At 40.0% G+C, this 16,990-nt stretch overlaps 1 protein-coding gene across 7 annotated transcripts in view; it reads left to right on the plus strand.

Moving 5' to 3' along the window:
* Positions 1 to 16,990, plus strand: part of FCRL5 (Fc receptor like 5) — a 117,416-nt gene that overhangs the window by 39,708 nt on the left and 60,718 nt on the right. For 6 of the 7 annotated variants that reach the window (XM_044944177.1, XM_025287587.2, XM_006050588.3 and 3 more), the window contains 3 exons: positions 5,816 to 6,094; positions 15,917 to 16,195; positions 16,638 to 16,754. In XM_044944177.1, coding sequence (XP_044800112.1) covers positions 5,816 to 6,094; positions 15,917 to 16,195; positions 16,638 to 16,754 — 675 coding nt within the window. The remainder of the gene's footprint in view (positions 1 to 5,815; positions 6,095 to 15,916; positions 16,196 to 16,637; positions 16,755 to 16,990) is intronic. The other variant, XM_006050590.3, reaches the window with a different exon arrangement.

The following is a 16,990-nucleotide window of genomic DNA, read 5'->3' on the forward strand; positions in this document are numbered from 1 at the left end:
TAAAAGGTGAAAATCACCATCTCATTTCTATAATAGATTCCATCCTTGCTTGCATTCTCAGACAATTTGAACAACTTTCTCTCTTATGTCCCTTAACACCTGCTCTATAGGATCCTTCCTATTGAGTTTAACATGCTATATCTCCCCCGTGTCTAAGGGGGAAAAATAAAAAACCCATTTGATCTCATTTATGCCTCCAGTTGGGCTTCCCAGGTGGTAAAGAATCTGCCTGCTAATGCAAGAGACACAAAAGACGTGAGTTTGGTCCCTGGGTAGGGAAGATCCTCTATAGTAGGAAATGGCAACCCATTCCAGCATTCTTGCCTGGGAAATTCTATGTACAGAAGAGCCTGGCAGGCTACAGTCCATGGGACCACAGAGCTGGACACGACTGAGCAATCGAGTACACATCCCTCCAGCCACTGTTCTCTTATGACTAAATTTCCAAAAGAAGAGTCAGTTGCACAGGTTGCCTCCATTTCCTTATTATCCACTAAGATTAAGTCTTGGTTTCTTCTGAACTTTATACCAAAATTATTCTTACAAAGGTCACTAATGACCTCCATGGCTTTAAATCCAATGGCCATTTTCCAATCTTCACCTTACTTGATCTCTCAGAAACAGTCCATGTTGTTTATCTTTTTATTCTTCTGGAAGCCATCCCTTCCTTGTCTTCAATGACTTCACTGTCTCCTGGATCACTTCTCTCTGCCATTCCTTCTCAGTCTCCTTTATTAGCTCCTCACCTTATAGATGAACTAAGCATTGGTGTGTTCCAGAACTTTGTCTGGCATGTATCCTCTTGTCTTATATATTAATATGTTCTTTCTCTGGATGATCCTGGGGATGTTATCTATATAAGTGATTCTTTTTTTTTTAATTGGAATATAATTGCTTTACAATGTTGGGTTAGTTTCTGCTGTACAACAGAGGAAAGAATTTTCTATATGAGTCACCAGAGTGACCCAGGCTCCAGGCTCCCATCTTAACAAACAGCTCCCCATTTTTCAGTAATGGCATAAACAAACATCATGTTCCTGAACCTGGTAGGTAGATTCCGTTCTGCCAGAGGAAGATTTTGCTGTAACTTTCATACAAGCTATTTTTGAATGCATTGTCTTATTTTGTTTCGTGGTGTTTTTTTTTTTAATTTTATTTTATTTAACTTTACAATATTGTATTGGTTTCGCCATATATCAAAATCAATCTGCCACAGGTATACATGTGTTCCCCATCCTGAACCCGCCTCCCTCTTCCCTCCCCATACTATCCCTCTGAGTCATCCCAGTGCACCAGCCCCAAGCATCCAGTATCGTGCATCGAACCTGAATTGGCGACTCGTTTCTTATATGATATTATACATATTTCAATGCCATTCTCCCAAATCATCCCACCCTGTCCGTCTCCCACAGAGTCCAAAAGACTGTTCTATACATCAGTGTCTCTTTTGCTGTCTTGTATACAGGGTTATTGTTACCATCTTTCTAAATTCCATATATATGCGTTAGTGTACTGTATTGGTGTTTTTCTTTCTGGCTTACTTCACTCTGTATAATAGGCTCCAGTGTCATCCACCTCATTAGAACTGATTCAAATGTATTCTTTTTAATGGCTGAGTAATACTCCATTGTGTATATGTACCACTGCTTTCTTATTCATTCATCTGCTGATGGACATCTAGGTTGCTTCCATGTCCTGGCTATTATAAACAGTGCTGCGATGAACATTGGGGTACACGTGTCTCTTTCCCTTCTGGTTTCCTCAGTGTGTATGCCCAGCAGTGGGATTGCTGGATCATAAGGCCGTTCTATTTCCAGTTTTTTAAGGAATCTCCACACTGTTCTCCATAGTGGCTGTACTAGTTTGCATTCCCACCAACAGTGGAAGAGGGTTCCCTTTTCTCCACACCCTCTCCAGCATTTATTGCTTGTAGACTTTTGGATCACAGCCATTCTGATTGGCCTGAAATGGTACCTCATAGTGGTTTTCATTTGCATTTCTCTGATAATGAGTGATGTTGAGCATCTTTTCATGTGTTTCTTAGCCATCTGTATGTCTTCTTTAGAGAAGTGTCTTTTAAGTTCTTTGGCCCATTTTTTGATTGGGCCATTTATTTTTCTGGAATTGAGCTGTAGAAGTTGCTTGTATATTTTTGAGATTAGTTGTTTGCTGCTTCATTTGCTATTATCTTCTCCCATTCTGAAGGCTGTCTTTTCACCTTGTTTATAGTTTCCTTTGTTGTGCAGAAGCTTTTAAGTTTAATTAGGTCCCATTTGTTTATTTTTGCTCTTATTTCCAATATTCTGGGAGGTGAGTCATAGAGGATCCTGCTGTGATGTATGTTGGAGAGTGTTTTGCCTATGTTCTCCTCTAGGAGTTTTATAGTTTCTGGTCTTATGTTTATATCTTTAATCCATTTTGAGTTTATTTTTGTATATGGTGTTAGAAAGTGTTCTAGTTTCATTCTTTTACAAGTGGTTGACCAGTTTCCCCAGCACCACTTGTTAAAGAGATTGTCTTTAATCCATTGTATATTCTTTCCTCCTTTGTCAAAGGTAAGGTGTCCATATGTGCGTGGATTTATCTCTGGGCTTTCTGTTTTGTTCCATTGATCTATATTTCTGTCTTTGTGCCAGTACCATACTGTCTTGATGACTATGGCTTTGTAGTAGAGCCTGAAGTCAGGTAGGTTGATTCCTCCAGTTCCCTTCTTCTTTCTCAAGATTGCTTTGGTGATTCGAGGTTTTTTGTATTTCCATACAAATTGTGAAATTATTTGTTCTAGCTCTGTGAAGAATACCATTGGTAGCTTGATAGGGATTGTGTTGAATCTATAAATTGCTTTGGGTAGTATACTCATTTTCACTATATTGATTCTTCCAATCCATGAACATGGTATATTTATCCATCTATTAGTGTCCTCTTTGATTTCTTTCACCAGTGTTTTATAGTTTTCTATATATAGGTCTTTAGTTTCTTTAGGTAGATATATTCCTAAGTATTTTATTCTTTCCGTTGCAATGGTGAATGGAATTGTTTCCTTAATTTCTCTTTCTATTTTCTCATTATTAAACTTTTAACTACAAAACCTCCCATGTGAGTACATGCTTATGCCATATCTCTTAAAAGTTCATGACCTGAAACACCTTTAAAATGCATGGAATTCCCCCCAGACCTGGTCTTCCTTCAAATATCCCCACTTCTGTGAAAGATAACTCTGTTCATTCAGATACACAAAGCAAAAAATCCAAGAGTCTTCCTTGACATTTCTCTCCCTTGCTCTCCATAGCCAGTTAATTATTAAGTCCTGTTGCTTTTGTTTTTTCTAAATATTTCTCAAATCTTTTTTTTTTTCTATCTGTACTGCTACTATCATAGCTATATCTACCATTATTTCAATTACTGCAATGCCACTACTCCAGTCCACTTCTAATAACCTTTCCACTCCAATTTTGTGCCATTATGATGTATTTTACACACTGAGATCAGAATTGTCTTTTTTTTTTTTTTTTAAGATAGCTTTGATCATCTCATGCCTCTGTAGAGAGACACTTACAGATTTCCCATTGCTCTGTGAAGAAGGATCAAAATCCATACCATGGCTTGTGAAGCTCTGCCTAGCTCTTCAGCCTCCTATTTCTTGGCATTCTTCAAATGCTTCCCATAGCGCTGCTGTTACCTTGTTTCAATAACACAAAAGCTCCAACGTTCCTACCATCTCAGGGCCTTTGCACATACAGTTTCCCTACCTGTCCAGTCTTCATTCCCTTCTTCACCTGATTAATCCAAATGTCACTTTGTGAGGAAGCATTCCTTGACTAACCCATACTAGATCAAGCCCCAGTACTATACATTTCATAGCATCCTATTCTTTATATCAATAAAATAAAAATACTTGTATTTTTATTTAACTGCTCCTTAACATCTCATCTAGATTGTAGTCTTCATGAGAGAAGAGCCTGTGTCTTTCTTACTATTGAATCCCCAGTATACCATCCTGTTCCTAAGGCTTATTAATTGCTAAATTAATTTCTGATAGATGAATAAATATAAAAGTGAGCCAATAATTTGATCAATATCTATTCTCTTTTGGGTCTTAATTTTGATGTAGCCAAGGCTCAATTACATCCCTGGCTATGTAAGCATCAGTCTTCCTTGTTTCTCATTTTCTATTGAACTGATTACTTCTTTTGACTACTTTGATACTTGAGTTTCAATTTAATCTTTATTTACAGATTCCTCAAACATTTTTGAGATTGTGTATTAAGTACTCCCTGCTATTCTTTGGAAGTCTGCATTCAGCTGGATATACCTTTTTTTCTCTTTTGTCTTTCACTTCTCTTCTTTTCTCAGCTATTTGTAAGGCCTGCTCAGACAATCATTTTGCCTTTTTCATTTCTTTTTCTTGGGGATGGTTTTGATCACTGCCTCCTGTACAATGTTACAGACCTCCATCCATAGTTCTTCAGGCACTCTGTCTATCAGATCTAATCCCTTGAATCTATTTGTCACTTCCGCTGTGTAATTGTAAGGGATTTGATTTAGGTCATAACATGAATGGTCTAGTGGTTTTCCTTTACTTTCTTCAATTTAAATTTGAATTTTGCAATAAGGAGTTCATGATCTGAGGCACAGTCCACTCCTGGTCTTGTTTCTGCTGACTGTATAGAGCTTCTTCATCTTCGGTTGCAAAGAATATAATCAACCTAATTTCAGTATTGAACATCTGATGATGTCCATGTATAGAGTTGTCTCTTGTATTGTTGGAAGAGGGTGTTTGCTATGATAGTGTGAAATATCAGTAACCTTAGATATGCAGATGACCCCACCCTTATGGCAGAAAGTGAAGAGGAACTAAAGAGCCTCTTGATGAAAGTGAAAGAGGAGAGTGAAAAAGCTGGCTTAAAACTCAACATTCAAAAAACTAAGATTATGGCATCTGGTCTCATGGCAAATAGATGCGGAAACAAGGGAAACAGTGAGAGACTTTATTTTTTCAGGGTCCAAGATCACTGCAGATGGTGACTGCAGCCATGAAATTAAAAGACACTTGCTCCTTGGAAGAAAAACTATGGCAAACCTAGACAGCATATTAAAAGCAGAGACATTACTTTGCCAACAAAGGTCTGTCTAGTCAAAGTTATAGTGTTTCCAGTACTCATGTATGGATGTGAGAGTTGAACTATAAAGAAAGCTGAGCACTGAAAAATTGGTGCTTTTGAACTATGGAGTTCGAGAAGGTTCTTGAGAATCCCTTGGACTTCAAGGACAGCCAACCAGTCCAAAAGGAAATTAGTTCTAAATACTCATTGGAAGGACTGATGCTGAGGCTGAAACTCCAATACTTTGGCCACCTGATATGAATAACTGACTCATTGGAAAAGACCCTGATGCTGGGCAAGATTGAAGGCAGGAGGAGAAGGGGATGACAGGATGAGATGGTTGGATGGCCTCACTGACTCAATGGACATGAGTTTGAGTAAGCTCCAGGAGTTGGTGACGGACAGGGAAGCTTGATGTGCCACAGTCCACAGGGTCGCAAAGAGTTGGACACAACTGAGAGACTGAACTGAACTGATTAAGTACTTCAAACTATATAACACTATATATATATATATATATATATATATATATATATATAACACTACACAAATGATACTATTTCTTCAGATTTGAAGAAATTATAGCTCAGTTCTTAATGATATCACAAGGTCATAAAAACTGAGTAAGATATTTTTCTGTTTGAAATGTCTTTTCTATGGTGGAACACATTTATACAATAGGAAATGATGGTTAACCCTTTTTCTTCCCTCAGTTCCAGTGTCTCATCCTGTCCTCACCCTCAGGACTCCCAGGGTCCAGGCTGTGGTGGGGGACATACTGGAAATTCACTGTGAGACCCAGAGAGGCTCTCCCCCCATAAGGTACCAGTTTTACCATGAGGATGTCGCCCTGGGGAGCTTCTCAAGCCTCTCTGGAGGAGGAACATCCTTCAACCTCTCCCTGACCACAGAAATTTCTGGAAACTACTCCTGTGAGGCTGACAATGGCTTGGGGGTCCAGCGTAGTGAGTCAGTGTCACTCAATGTCAGAGGTGAGTTGGTCCTGCCCACAAGCATCACAACCAAGGACTGACAGTCTTCTCTCCCTGGCCTCCAAAACGGAGCTCCAGGACTACTGTTTGCTGGGTAACAGCCCAGCGTACTTCCTGCCCACAGAACCTCTAACTGAAGTCTGGGGTCCTTACTGTGGTTACTGTTTAGGAGCCTTGACTTTCCCAACAGCACAGTTAAAGAAGTCTTATTGAGTGTGATTAAAAAAAGAACTCTCAGTAAAAATGCAAAGAAGGTTTTTAAGAACATAGACTGCATTTTGATCTATGACTATGATACAAAAGGGAAACTAAAGAATTCTAAGTATAGGTTTTTCTGCTCCAAAAATGTTGGGCCAGGTTTTTCTTACACTGACTCCCAATGAACCTCTACACTTGAGCCTCTTTCACTGCCAGGGATAAATATGCCTCACACATCTCCTTTAATCTTTAAGATGAAGAACTGAGTTATAAATGAGATCATTTTTTATCTTCAGTTTGCAGGAGAGGAAACTGAAGCTTAGAGAGGGGAAGTAATGAGCTTACAGACACAGTTAACAATGGTAAAGCCACGTAGAAAAACAAGCCTATCCAACTCTTAATGTAAATCTACATTATGACACCTCTCATCCCTTTGATGTGATCTCATGCTTTAACACGACTTTTTAATAATTTATTATTTGAAGGAATACATGAACCTTCATGATAAAAAGAAATCAAATTGTACAAAAGGGACAATATGAAAAGTAAAGTTCTCTTTCTACCTGCGTGCACACACTTTTATACATGCTTCCAAGACATAACCACTGTCAGTACTTGCAGGTGTATTTTTCTAGAAATATTAAAATATATTATAAAGGCATAGAAATTTTACAAGCAGAATCATACTACATGTATAGTTACGCAGCTTGCATTTTTACTTAAAATTTTATTTTGGGCATCTTTCATGTTTTATAAGTGAGTTGATTAGATTGTCTCTAGTTTTTAGCAATTGCAAAAAACCTACAACAGAAGTATTTGTGCAGATATATTTGCAAATCCTTTTGTAAAGTTACTTGTTTATTTATGTATATTTGGCTGTGCTGTCTTTGTTGCTGTGCATGGGCTCTAGTTGCAGCAAGCAGGGGATACTCTCTAGTTGCGGTGTGGGGGCTCTCATTGTGGTGACCTGTCCTTTTGCAGCACACAGGCTCTAGAGCACGCAGGCTTCAGGAGTTGTGGTGCATGGGCTCACTCACCCCATGGCATGTGGAACCTTTCCCAACCAGGGATCACACCCACATCCTCTGTGTTAGCAGACAGATTCTCAACCACTGTCATCACCAGGGAATCTCTCCTTTTCTAAATTGAAGTATAGTTATTTTACAATGATGTGTTAGTCATTTTTTAAAATTTATTGATTGATTGATTGAAGGATAATTGCTTTACAGAATTTTGTTGTTTTTTGTCAAACCTCAACATGAATCAGCCATAGGTATACATGTATCCCCTCCCTTTTGAATCTCCCTCCCATCTCCCTCCCCACCCCACCCCTCTAGGTTGATGCAAAGCCCCTGTTTGAGTTTCCTGAGCCATACATCAAATTCCTGTTAGCTATATATTTTACATATGGTAATATAAGTTTCCATGTTATTCTTTCCATTCATCTCACCCTCTCCTCCCCTCTCCCTATGTCCATAAGTCTATTCTCTATGTCTGTTTCTCCATTGCTGCCCTGTAAATAAATTCCTCAGTAACATTTTTCTAGATTATGTATATAGGCATTAGAATACAGTATTTATCTTTCTCTGACTTACTTCACTCTGTATAATAGGTTCTAGGCTCATCCACCTCATTAGAAATGACTCAAATGCATTCTTTTTTATGATTAATATTCTATTGTGTATATGTACCACAACTTCTTTATCCATTCATCTGTTCATGGACATCTAGGCTGCTTCCATGTTCTAGCTATTGTAAATAGTGCTTCAATGAACAATGGGATACATGTGTCTTTTTCAATTTTGATTTCCTCAGAGTATATGCCTAGGAGTGGGATTGTTAGGCCATATGGTGGTTTTACTTGGTTTTCTCTTACCTTGGATGTGTGGTATCTCTTCATGGCTGCTTCAGCAAAGCGCAGCCGCTGCTCCTTACCTTGGAAGGGGGTATCTCCTCACCGCCGCCCCTTCTGATCTCGAACGTGGAATAGCTCCTCTAGGCCCTCCTGCGCCCGCGCATGGAAAAGAAATGCATAAAAGCAAAATGGCTGTCTGGGGAGTCCTTACAAATAGCTGTGAAAAGAAAAGAAGCAAAAAGCAAAGGAGAAAAGGAAAGATATAAACATCTGAATGCAGAGTTCCAAAGAATAGCAAGAAGAGATAAGAAAGCCTTCCTTGGCAATCATTGCAAAGAAATAGAGGAAAACAACAGAATGGGAAAGACTAGAGATCTCTTCAAGAAAATCAGAGCTACCAAGGGAACATTTCATGCAAAGATGAGCTCGATAAAGGACATAAATGGTATGGACCTTAGAGAAGCAGAAGATATTAAGAAGAGGTGGCAGGAATATACAGAAAACTGTACAGAAAAGATCTTCATGACCAAGATAATCAAAATGGTGTGATCACTGACCTAGAGCCAGATATCCTGGAATGTGAAGTCAAGTGGGCCTTAGAAAGCATCACTATGAACAAAGCTAGTAGAGGTGATGGAATTCCACTTGAGCTATTCCAAATCCTGAAAGATGATGCTGTGAAAGTGCTGCACTCAATATGCCAGCAAATTTGGAAAACTCCGCAGTGGCCACAGGACTGGAAAAGGTCAATTTTCATTCCAATCCCAAAGAAAGGCAATGCCAAAGAATGCTCAAACTACCACAGAATTGCACTCATCTCACGTGCTAATAAAGTAATGCTCAAAATTCTCCAAGCCAGGCTTCAGTAATACATGAACTGTGAACTTCCTGATGTTAAAGCTGGTTTTAGAAAAGGCAGAGGAACCAGAGATCAAATTGCCAACATCCTCTGGATCATGGAAAAAGCAAGAGAGTTCCAGAAAAACATCTATTTCTGCTTTATTGACTATGCCAAAGCCTTTGACTGTGTGGATCACAAGAAACTGTGGAAAATTCTGAAAGAGATGGGAATACCAGACCACCTGACCTGCCTCTTGAGAAACCTATATGCAGGTCAGGAAGCAACAGTTAGAACTGGACATGGAACAACAGACTGGTTCCAAATAGGAAAAGGAGTACGTCAAGGCTGTATATTGTCACCCTGCTTATTTAACTTCTATGCAGAGTACATCATGAGAAACGCTGGGCTAGAAGAAGCACAAGCTGGAATCAAGATTGTTGGGAGAAATCTCAATAACCTCAGATATGCAGATGACACCACCCTTATGGCAGAAAGTGAAGAGGAACTAAAAAGCCTCTTGATGAAAGTGAAAGAGGAGAGTGAAAAAGTTGGCTTAAAACTCAACATTCAGAAAATGAAGGTTATGGCATCTGGTCCCATCACTTCATGGGCAATAGATGGGGAAACAGTGGAAACAGTGTCAGACTTTATTTTGGGGGGGCTCCAAAATCACTGCAGATGGTGACTGCAGCCATGAAATTAAAAGACGCTTACTTCTTGGAAGGAAAGTTATGACCAACCTAGATAGCATATTCAAAAGCAGAGACATTACTTTGCCAACAAAGGTCTGTCTAGTCAAGGCTATGGCTTTTCCTGTGGTCATGTATGGATGTGAGAGTTAGACTGTGAAGAAAGCTGAACACCAAAGAATTTATGGTTTTGAACTGTGGTGTTGGAGAAGACTCTTGAGAGTCCCTTGGACTGCAAGGAGATCCATCCAATCCATTCTGAAGGAGATCAGCCCTGGGATTTCTTTGGAAGGAATGATGATAAAGTTGAAACTCCAATACTTTTGCCACCTCATGCGAAGAGTTGACTCATTGGAAAAGACTCTGATGCTGGGAGGGATTGGGGGCAGGAGGAGAAGGGGACAACAGAGGATGAGATGGCTGGATGGCATCACTGACTCGATGGACGTGAGTCTGAGTGAACTCCGGGAGTTGGTGATGGACAGGGAGGCCTGGTGTGCTGTGATTCATGGGGTCGCAAAGAGACGGACACGACTGAGCTACTGAACTGAACTGAACTGATGGTGGTTTTATTCCTAGTTTTTTAAGGAATCTCCGTACCGTCTTCCATAGTGGCTGTATCAATTTACATTCCTACCAACAGTGCAAGAGCATTCCCTTTTCTCCACAGCCTCTCCAGCATTTATTGTTTGTAGACTTTTGGAGGACAGCCATTCTGACCAGTGTGAGGTGATATATCATTGTAGTTTTGATTTGCATTTCTCTAATAGTGAGCAATACTAAACATCTTTTCATGTGTTTGTTAGCCATCTGTATGTCTTTGGAGAAAAGTCTGTTTAGGTCCTTTTCCCACTTTTTAATTGGGTTGGTTGTTTTTCTGGTATTGAGTTGTATGAACTGCTTGTATATTTTGAAAATTAATCCTTTGTCAGTTGTTTCATTTGCCATTATTTTCTCCCATTCTGAAGGTTGTCTTTTCACCTTGCTTATAGTTTCCTTTGCTGTGCAAAACTTTTAAGTTTAATCAGGTCCCACTTGTTTACTTTTATTTTCATTTCCATTACTATAGGAGGTGGATCATAGAGGATCTTGCTTTGATACGTGTCACCGAGTGTTCTATGTTTTTCTCTAAGAGTTTTATAGTTTCTGGTCTTACACTTAGGTCTGTAATCCATTTTGATTTTATCTCTGTGTGTGGTGTTAGGAAGTGTTCTCATTTCATTCTTTTACATGTAGCTGTCCAGTTTTCCCAGCACCATTTATTGAAGAGGCTGTCTTTGCCCCATTGTATATTCTTGCCTCCTTTGTAAAAAATAAGGTACCCATAGGTGCATAGGTTTATTTCTAGGCTTTCTATCTTGTTCCATTAGTCTATATTTTTGTTTGTGTCAGTATCATATTATCTTGATGACTGTAGCTTTGTAGTATAATCTGAAGTCAGGAAGGTTGATTCCACCAGCTCCATTCTTCTTTCTCAAGACTGTTTTGACTATTTGGGGTCTTTTGTGTTTCCATTTGAATTGTGATTTTTTTTGTTCTAGTTCTGTGAAAAATGCCATTGGTAATTTAATAGGGATCTTACTGAATCTGTAGATTGTGTTTGGCAGTATAGTCATTTTCACAATATTGATTCTTCCTACCCAGGTACATGGAATATCTCTCCATCTATTTATGCCATATTTGATTTCTTTCATTAGTGTCTTATAATTTTCTGTGTACAGTTGTTTTGTCTCCTTAGATAAGTTTATTCCTAGATATTTAATTCTTTTCTGTTGCAGTACTGAATGGGATTGATTCCTTAATTTCTCTTTCTGATTTTTCATTGTTAGTATATAGAAACTCAAGTGATTTCTGTGTATTGATTTTGTATCCTGAAACTTTGTGAAATTTACTGATTAGCTGTAGTAATTTTCTGATACTATCCTTAGGGTTTTCTATGTACAGTATCATGTCATCTGCAAACAGTGAGAGCTTTACTTCTTTTTTTCTGATATAGATTACTTTTATTTCTTTTTCTTCTCTGATTGCTCTAGCTAGGACTTCCAGAACTATGTTGAATAATAGTGGTGAAAGTGAACACTCTTGTCTTGTTCCTGATCTAGGGAGAATGCTTTCAGTTTTTCACCACTGAGAGTAATGTTTGCTGTAGGCTTATCATATATGGCCTTAACTGAGGTAGATTTTTTCTATGCCAATTTTTTGAAGACTTTTAATTATAAATAGGTGCTGAATTTTGTCAAAGGCTTTTTCTACCTCTATTGAGATTATCATATGGTTTTTATTTTTCAATTTGTTAAAATGGTATATCACATTGATTGATTTCCATATATTGAAGAATCCTTGCATCCCTGGAATAAACCCAACTTGATTATGGTTTATGAGCTTTTTGATGTGTTCCTGAATTCTATTTGCTAAAATTTTGTTGAGGAGTTTTGCATCTATGTTCATCAGTTATGTTCACCTCTAGTTGTCTTTTTTTGTGTTGTCTTTGTCTGGTTTTGGTATCAGGGTGAGGGTGGTCTTGTAGAGTGAGTTTGGAAGTGTTCCTTCCTCTGCAAGATTTTGAAAGAGTTTTAGAAGGATAGGCATTAGCTCTTTTCTAAACGTTTGATAGAATTCTCCTGTGAAGCCATCTGGTCCTGGGCTTTGGGAGATTTTTGATCACAGCTTCAATTTCAAAGCTTGTAATTGGGTTGTTCATAATTTCTATTTCTTCCTGGCTCAGTCTTGGAAGATTGAACTTTTCTAAGAATCTGTCCATTTCTCCCAGGCTATCCATTTTACTGCCATATGACTGTTCATAATTGTCTCTTATAATCCTTTGTATTTCTGCATTCTCTGTTGTAACTTCTATTTTTTCATTTCTAATTTTGTTGATTTGATTCTTCTCTCTTTTTTCTTGATAAGTCTGGCTAAAGATTTGTCAATTTTATCTTCTCAAAGAACCAGCTTTTAGTTTTATGAATCTTTACTATTGTTTCTTTCATTTCTTTTTCATTTATTTCTGCTCAGATCTTTATGATTTCTTTCCTTCTACTAATTTTGGGGTTTCTTTGTTCTTCATTTTCCAGTTGTTTTAGGTGTAAAGTTAGGTTGTCTATTCAATGTTTTTCTTGTTTCTTGAGGTAGGATTGTATTGCTATAAACTTCCCTCTTAGAATGGCTTTTGCTGCATCCCATAGGTTTTGAGTTGTCATGTTTTCGTTGTCATTTATTTCTATAAATTTTTTTACTTCCCTTTTGATTTCTTCAGTAACCTGTTGGTTATTTAGAAATGTATTGTTTAATCTCCATGTGTTTGTGTTTTTACAGTTTTTTTTCTTGTAATTGAGACCTAGTCTCATAGTGTTGTGGTCAGAGAAGATACTTGATATGATTTCAATTTTCTTAAATTTACTGAAGTTTGATTTGTGACCCAATATGTAGTCTATCCTGGAGAATGTTCCATGTGCACTTGAGAAGAATGTGTATTCTTCTGCATTTGGATGGAATGTGCTGTAGACATCAATGAGACCCATCTCATCTAATGTATCATTTAAGACTTGTGTTTCCTTATTAATTTTCTGTTTTGATGATCTGTCCATTGGTGTGAGTGGCGTGTTAAAATCTCCTAGTATTATTGTGTTACTGTCAATTTCTCCTTTTATGTATGTTAGCGTTTGTCTTATGTATTGAGGTGTTCCTATATTGGGTGCACAGATATTTATAATTGTTATGTCTTCCTCTTGGATTGATCCCTTGATCATTAAGTAGTGTCCTTCCTTATCTCCTGTAATCTTCTTTATCTTAAAGTCTGTTTTGTCTGATATGAGGATTGCTACTCCAGCTTTCTTTTGCTTCCCATTTGCATGGAATATATTTTTCCATCTTCTCACTTTCAGTCTGTAAGTGTCTTTAGGTCTGAAGTGGGTTTCTTGTAGACAGCATATATATAGGTCTTGTTTTTTTATCCATTCAGCCAGTCTGTGTCTTTTGGTGGGAGCATTTAATCCATTAACATTTAAAGTAATTATTGATATATATATATTCCTATTGCCATTTTCTTAATTGTTTGGGGTTGATTTTGTAGATCTTTTTCTTCTCACCTCCCTAGGATGCCCTCCAACACTGTGCTGGTCTCTGGACCTGCTGTGGGGGCAGCTCAGATTCTAATTTGGTCTTACTCCTGTGTGTTCTTGCCTCCAATGTCCATCTATCAGAACTAGTGCATTTTCTTTTGTGGGAGCTCTCAATGTCCTTTTATATATTCCATAGACACACAGTCTGCCTAGTTGATCATATAGATTTAATCTGCAGCTTGTACAGCTGGTGGGAAGGTTTTGGGTCTTCTTCCTTAGCCAGCCACACTGCCCCTGGGTTTCAGTTGTGGCTTTATTTCCACTTCTGATGTGGATCGTCCACTGGGGTTTGTTCCTGAGGCTGCCCTGGAGGACTTGGGCCTGCCCCAGTGAGGGCTAGATGTGGAGGTGGTGCAGCTGCTTGGGTCTTAGGGGTTCTGGCAGCACCAGGTACTCAGGGGAGTTGGAGGCTATGGCAGCAGGAAATATAGTGCTCTAAAAGGGTATGGCAACCAGTATTGGCCAATACGGTCCAGTATTCTTGCCTGGAGATCCCCCCTGACAGAGAAGAATTAGACACGATAAAGCAACCCTGCGTGCATAGATGCAAGATTTGTTTTTGTTTTTGTTTTCGTTTTTGCCTATGGCAGCTCTGCCCCAGTGAGGGTTGAGTGTGAAGGTGGTGCAGCTGCTTGACTTGTGGGGACCCTGGTGGCACCAAGTGTGTAGGGGACATGGACTGCCTCCACCACAGGAGTTATGGCCCTATCAGAGTCTTTTTTCAGGCTTCTTGTAGCTGGCGATCAGAAAGCCTCTTTGACTAGTCTTTCTCCATAGCTCCTCCTGTTTTGGAACTTAGAGGGCTCCCTTGCCTGGGGTCCTTCTCTGTTGTTTGGTGTGTCTGACACATAGAGGGCCCCCCTTGACTGGGTTCCTACTCTGTAGATCAGTATATCAGGCACTTTAAGGGGCACCCTGGGTGGGGTCCTACTCTGTAGTTCAGTTCATCAGGCATTTGATGGGCCAGCCTCTCTATTGTTTAGCTGCAAATGCTGGCATGTAGGGAGAGAAAGGGTATGGTGACGACTCCACCCCCTAAGTGTGACTCAGCAGTATCGCCTTGCTTCCATGGCTGTCTGACTTTCCTCCACAAGCATTTCCCACCACAGTCTCCTCCTTCATATCCCCTCGATCTGTTTCTCCACAGTCAACAGCAGCCCTCACCCTGGGATTGCTCCACAATCCCTACACTTCAGCTCCCAGCTACTGTACCTTTCAGGGGACCTGTGTCCCTGTCCAGGGTATATATGGCTGCGGCAAGGACTCTCTGATTCTCATTCCATTTAGGCTGCCGCAGATGAGCTGTTTCACTCTCAGCCTTAAATGTTTCTCCTCCGACTCAGACATTGCCCCAATGTGGGGATTGGACCCCTGTTTCAGTTCCCCCACATAGGATGGCGGGTCCAGTCCTAGTAACACTCCTGTTTTCCCCCCTAGTTCCTTCATCCTACCAAGTTTTGTGTGGGTCTATATATTCTTTTCCGCTGGTCAGGTATTCCTGTCCTCTCTCAGCTGGTGTTCTGCGTGCATTTCTGTGTCTGAAGGTGCATTCCTGATGTATCCATGGGGAGAGATGCACTCCATGTCCACCTACTCCTCTGCCATCTTTTCTCCCATGTTAGTCATGTTAGTAGCCCTAAAGAAAATAGTCTTATAAGTAGATTTGCTGGGTCAAAATTTAAGTGCATTTTCAATTTGGTCAATACTGCCAAATCTCCATTAAAGAAAGTGTCTCAAATATGCGTTCCCACCAAGAGCCTATCAAGGTGCCTGTTAATCCACAACTCCATCATAATTATCTGCCTGTATTAACCTTTGCCAATCTGATGGGTATTTTGTGTGTAAACAGTTAATAAGTAATGAGGAAGATAATATTTTCATGTATTTATTGGCTATTTGAAGTTTCTAGTGGCTCATAGCCTTTTCACACTTTCTTGTTGGATATTCTTGTGCATTGAAAGCTGTTTGTGGATTCAGGTCACTAGCTTTGTCTGTCATACATGTTTTCAACCCATTTTCCTAGGTTGTGAACTGACTTTTATTATTTGTTTACATTATTTTTTGTTCCTTTATAAATATGTTGGCAATAGGACCTTCTGTTGACTTTTTGTTTTCCCCCAGTTCCAGTGTCTCGCCCTATCCTCACCCTCAGGACCGCCAGGGCCCAGGTTGTGGTGGGCGATGTATTAGAACTTCACTGTGAGGCCCAGAGAGGCTCTACCCCGATCCTGTACTGGTTTTATCACAATAATATCACCCTGGAGACCAGCACGTCTCACTCTGGACAAGGAGTGTCCTTAAACCTCTCGCTGACTGCAGATCATTCTGGGACCTACTCCTGCGAGGCTGACAATGGCCTGGGCCCCCAGCACAGTGAGGCAGTGACACTTTCTGTCATGGGTAAGTTTTCCATGCCCAGGCTACAGGGCATGGAGGACAAAAAATGTCCTCCAAGGATGCTCTGAGTGCCCTCTCAATACTTGACCAGGGTGGTGCCTCTCAGGAACAGGTACACAAAGCAGGAAGCATTCCAAGTTGTTATTTTCAGAAGTGTTTCTGAGAGCATGTAATTTGGATGGGAAAGGAAAGCCAAAGAGGACCATTGAATTTAATGTTCATCAGTTAGTATCATCCATCCTGACCCTCAACCCTCGCATCAGCCACAGATATAGTCTTCCCCACAAAGAGAAGAGCCATTTCCTGGGCCACATCTATACCTGCTTAATCTCAAGAGTCCTGCTCCCCTTGGTTCATCCTCTCCCCCAGGCATCAGCTTCAGGGGTCAGGCAGTTCAAAACCACAAGCCTCTCCCTCTGGCTCATGCCTGGGGTCTCCCCCTCAGGACTGACCGGGAGCAAAAACAGCCTTATTGCCACCAGTGTCACCGGGGGGCTGCTCAGCATGATGGCCATTGCTGCCGTGGCACTGCTGTTCTACTGCTGGCTCCTGAGAAAAGCAGGTGGGTGACTCCCTGGCTAACCTTTGCTTGAGTCCCTGTCCTTCCCATCTCTGTTCCTTTAGGCTCATGCTGCCTTTGGAACCACCCCCAAGCTCTCAACAGTTCCTTTCTGCACAATTCCACAGCTCCTACCTTCCCCTCTAGATCCTCCAGAATTTGTCTTCTTCAAATGCCAAGTTGCCAAAACAGCCCTTTTGGGTGGAAGTTGCTTTTACAAGATGTAGTTTATCCAATGT

Source organism: Bubalus bubalis, chromosome 6 (genome assembly GCF_019923935.1).
Source record: "Bubalus bubalis isolate 160015118507 breed Murrah chromosome 6, NDDB_SH_1, whole genome shotgun sequence".
In the NCBI taxonomy this organism is placed as follows: Eukaryota; Metazoa; Chordata; class Mammalia; order Artiodactyla; family Bovidae; genus Bubalus; species Bubalus bubalis.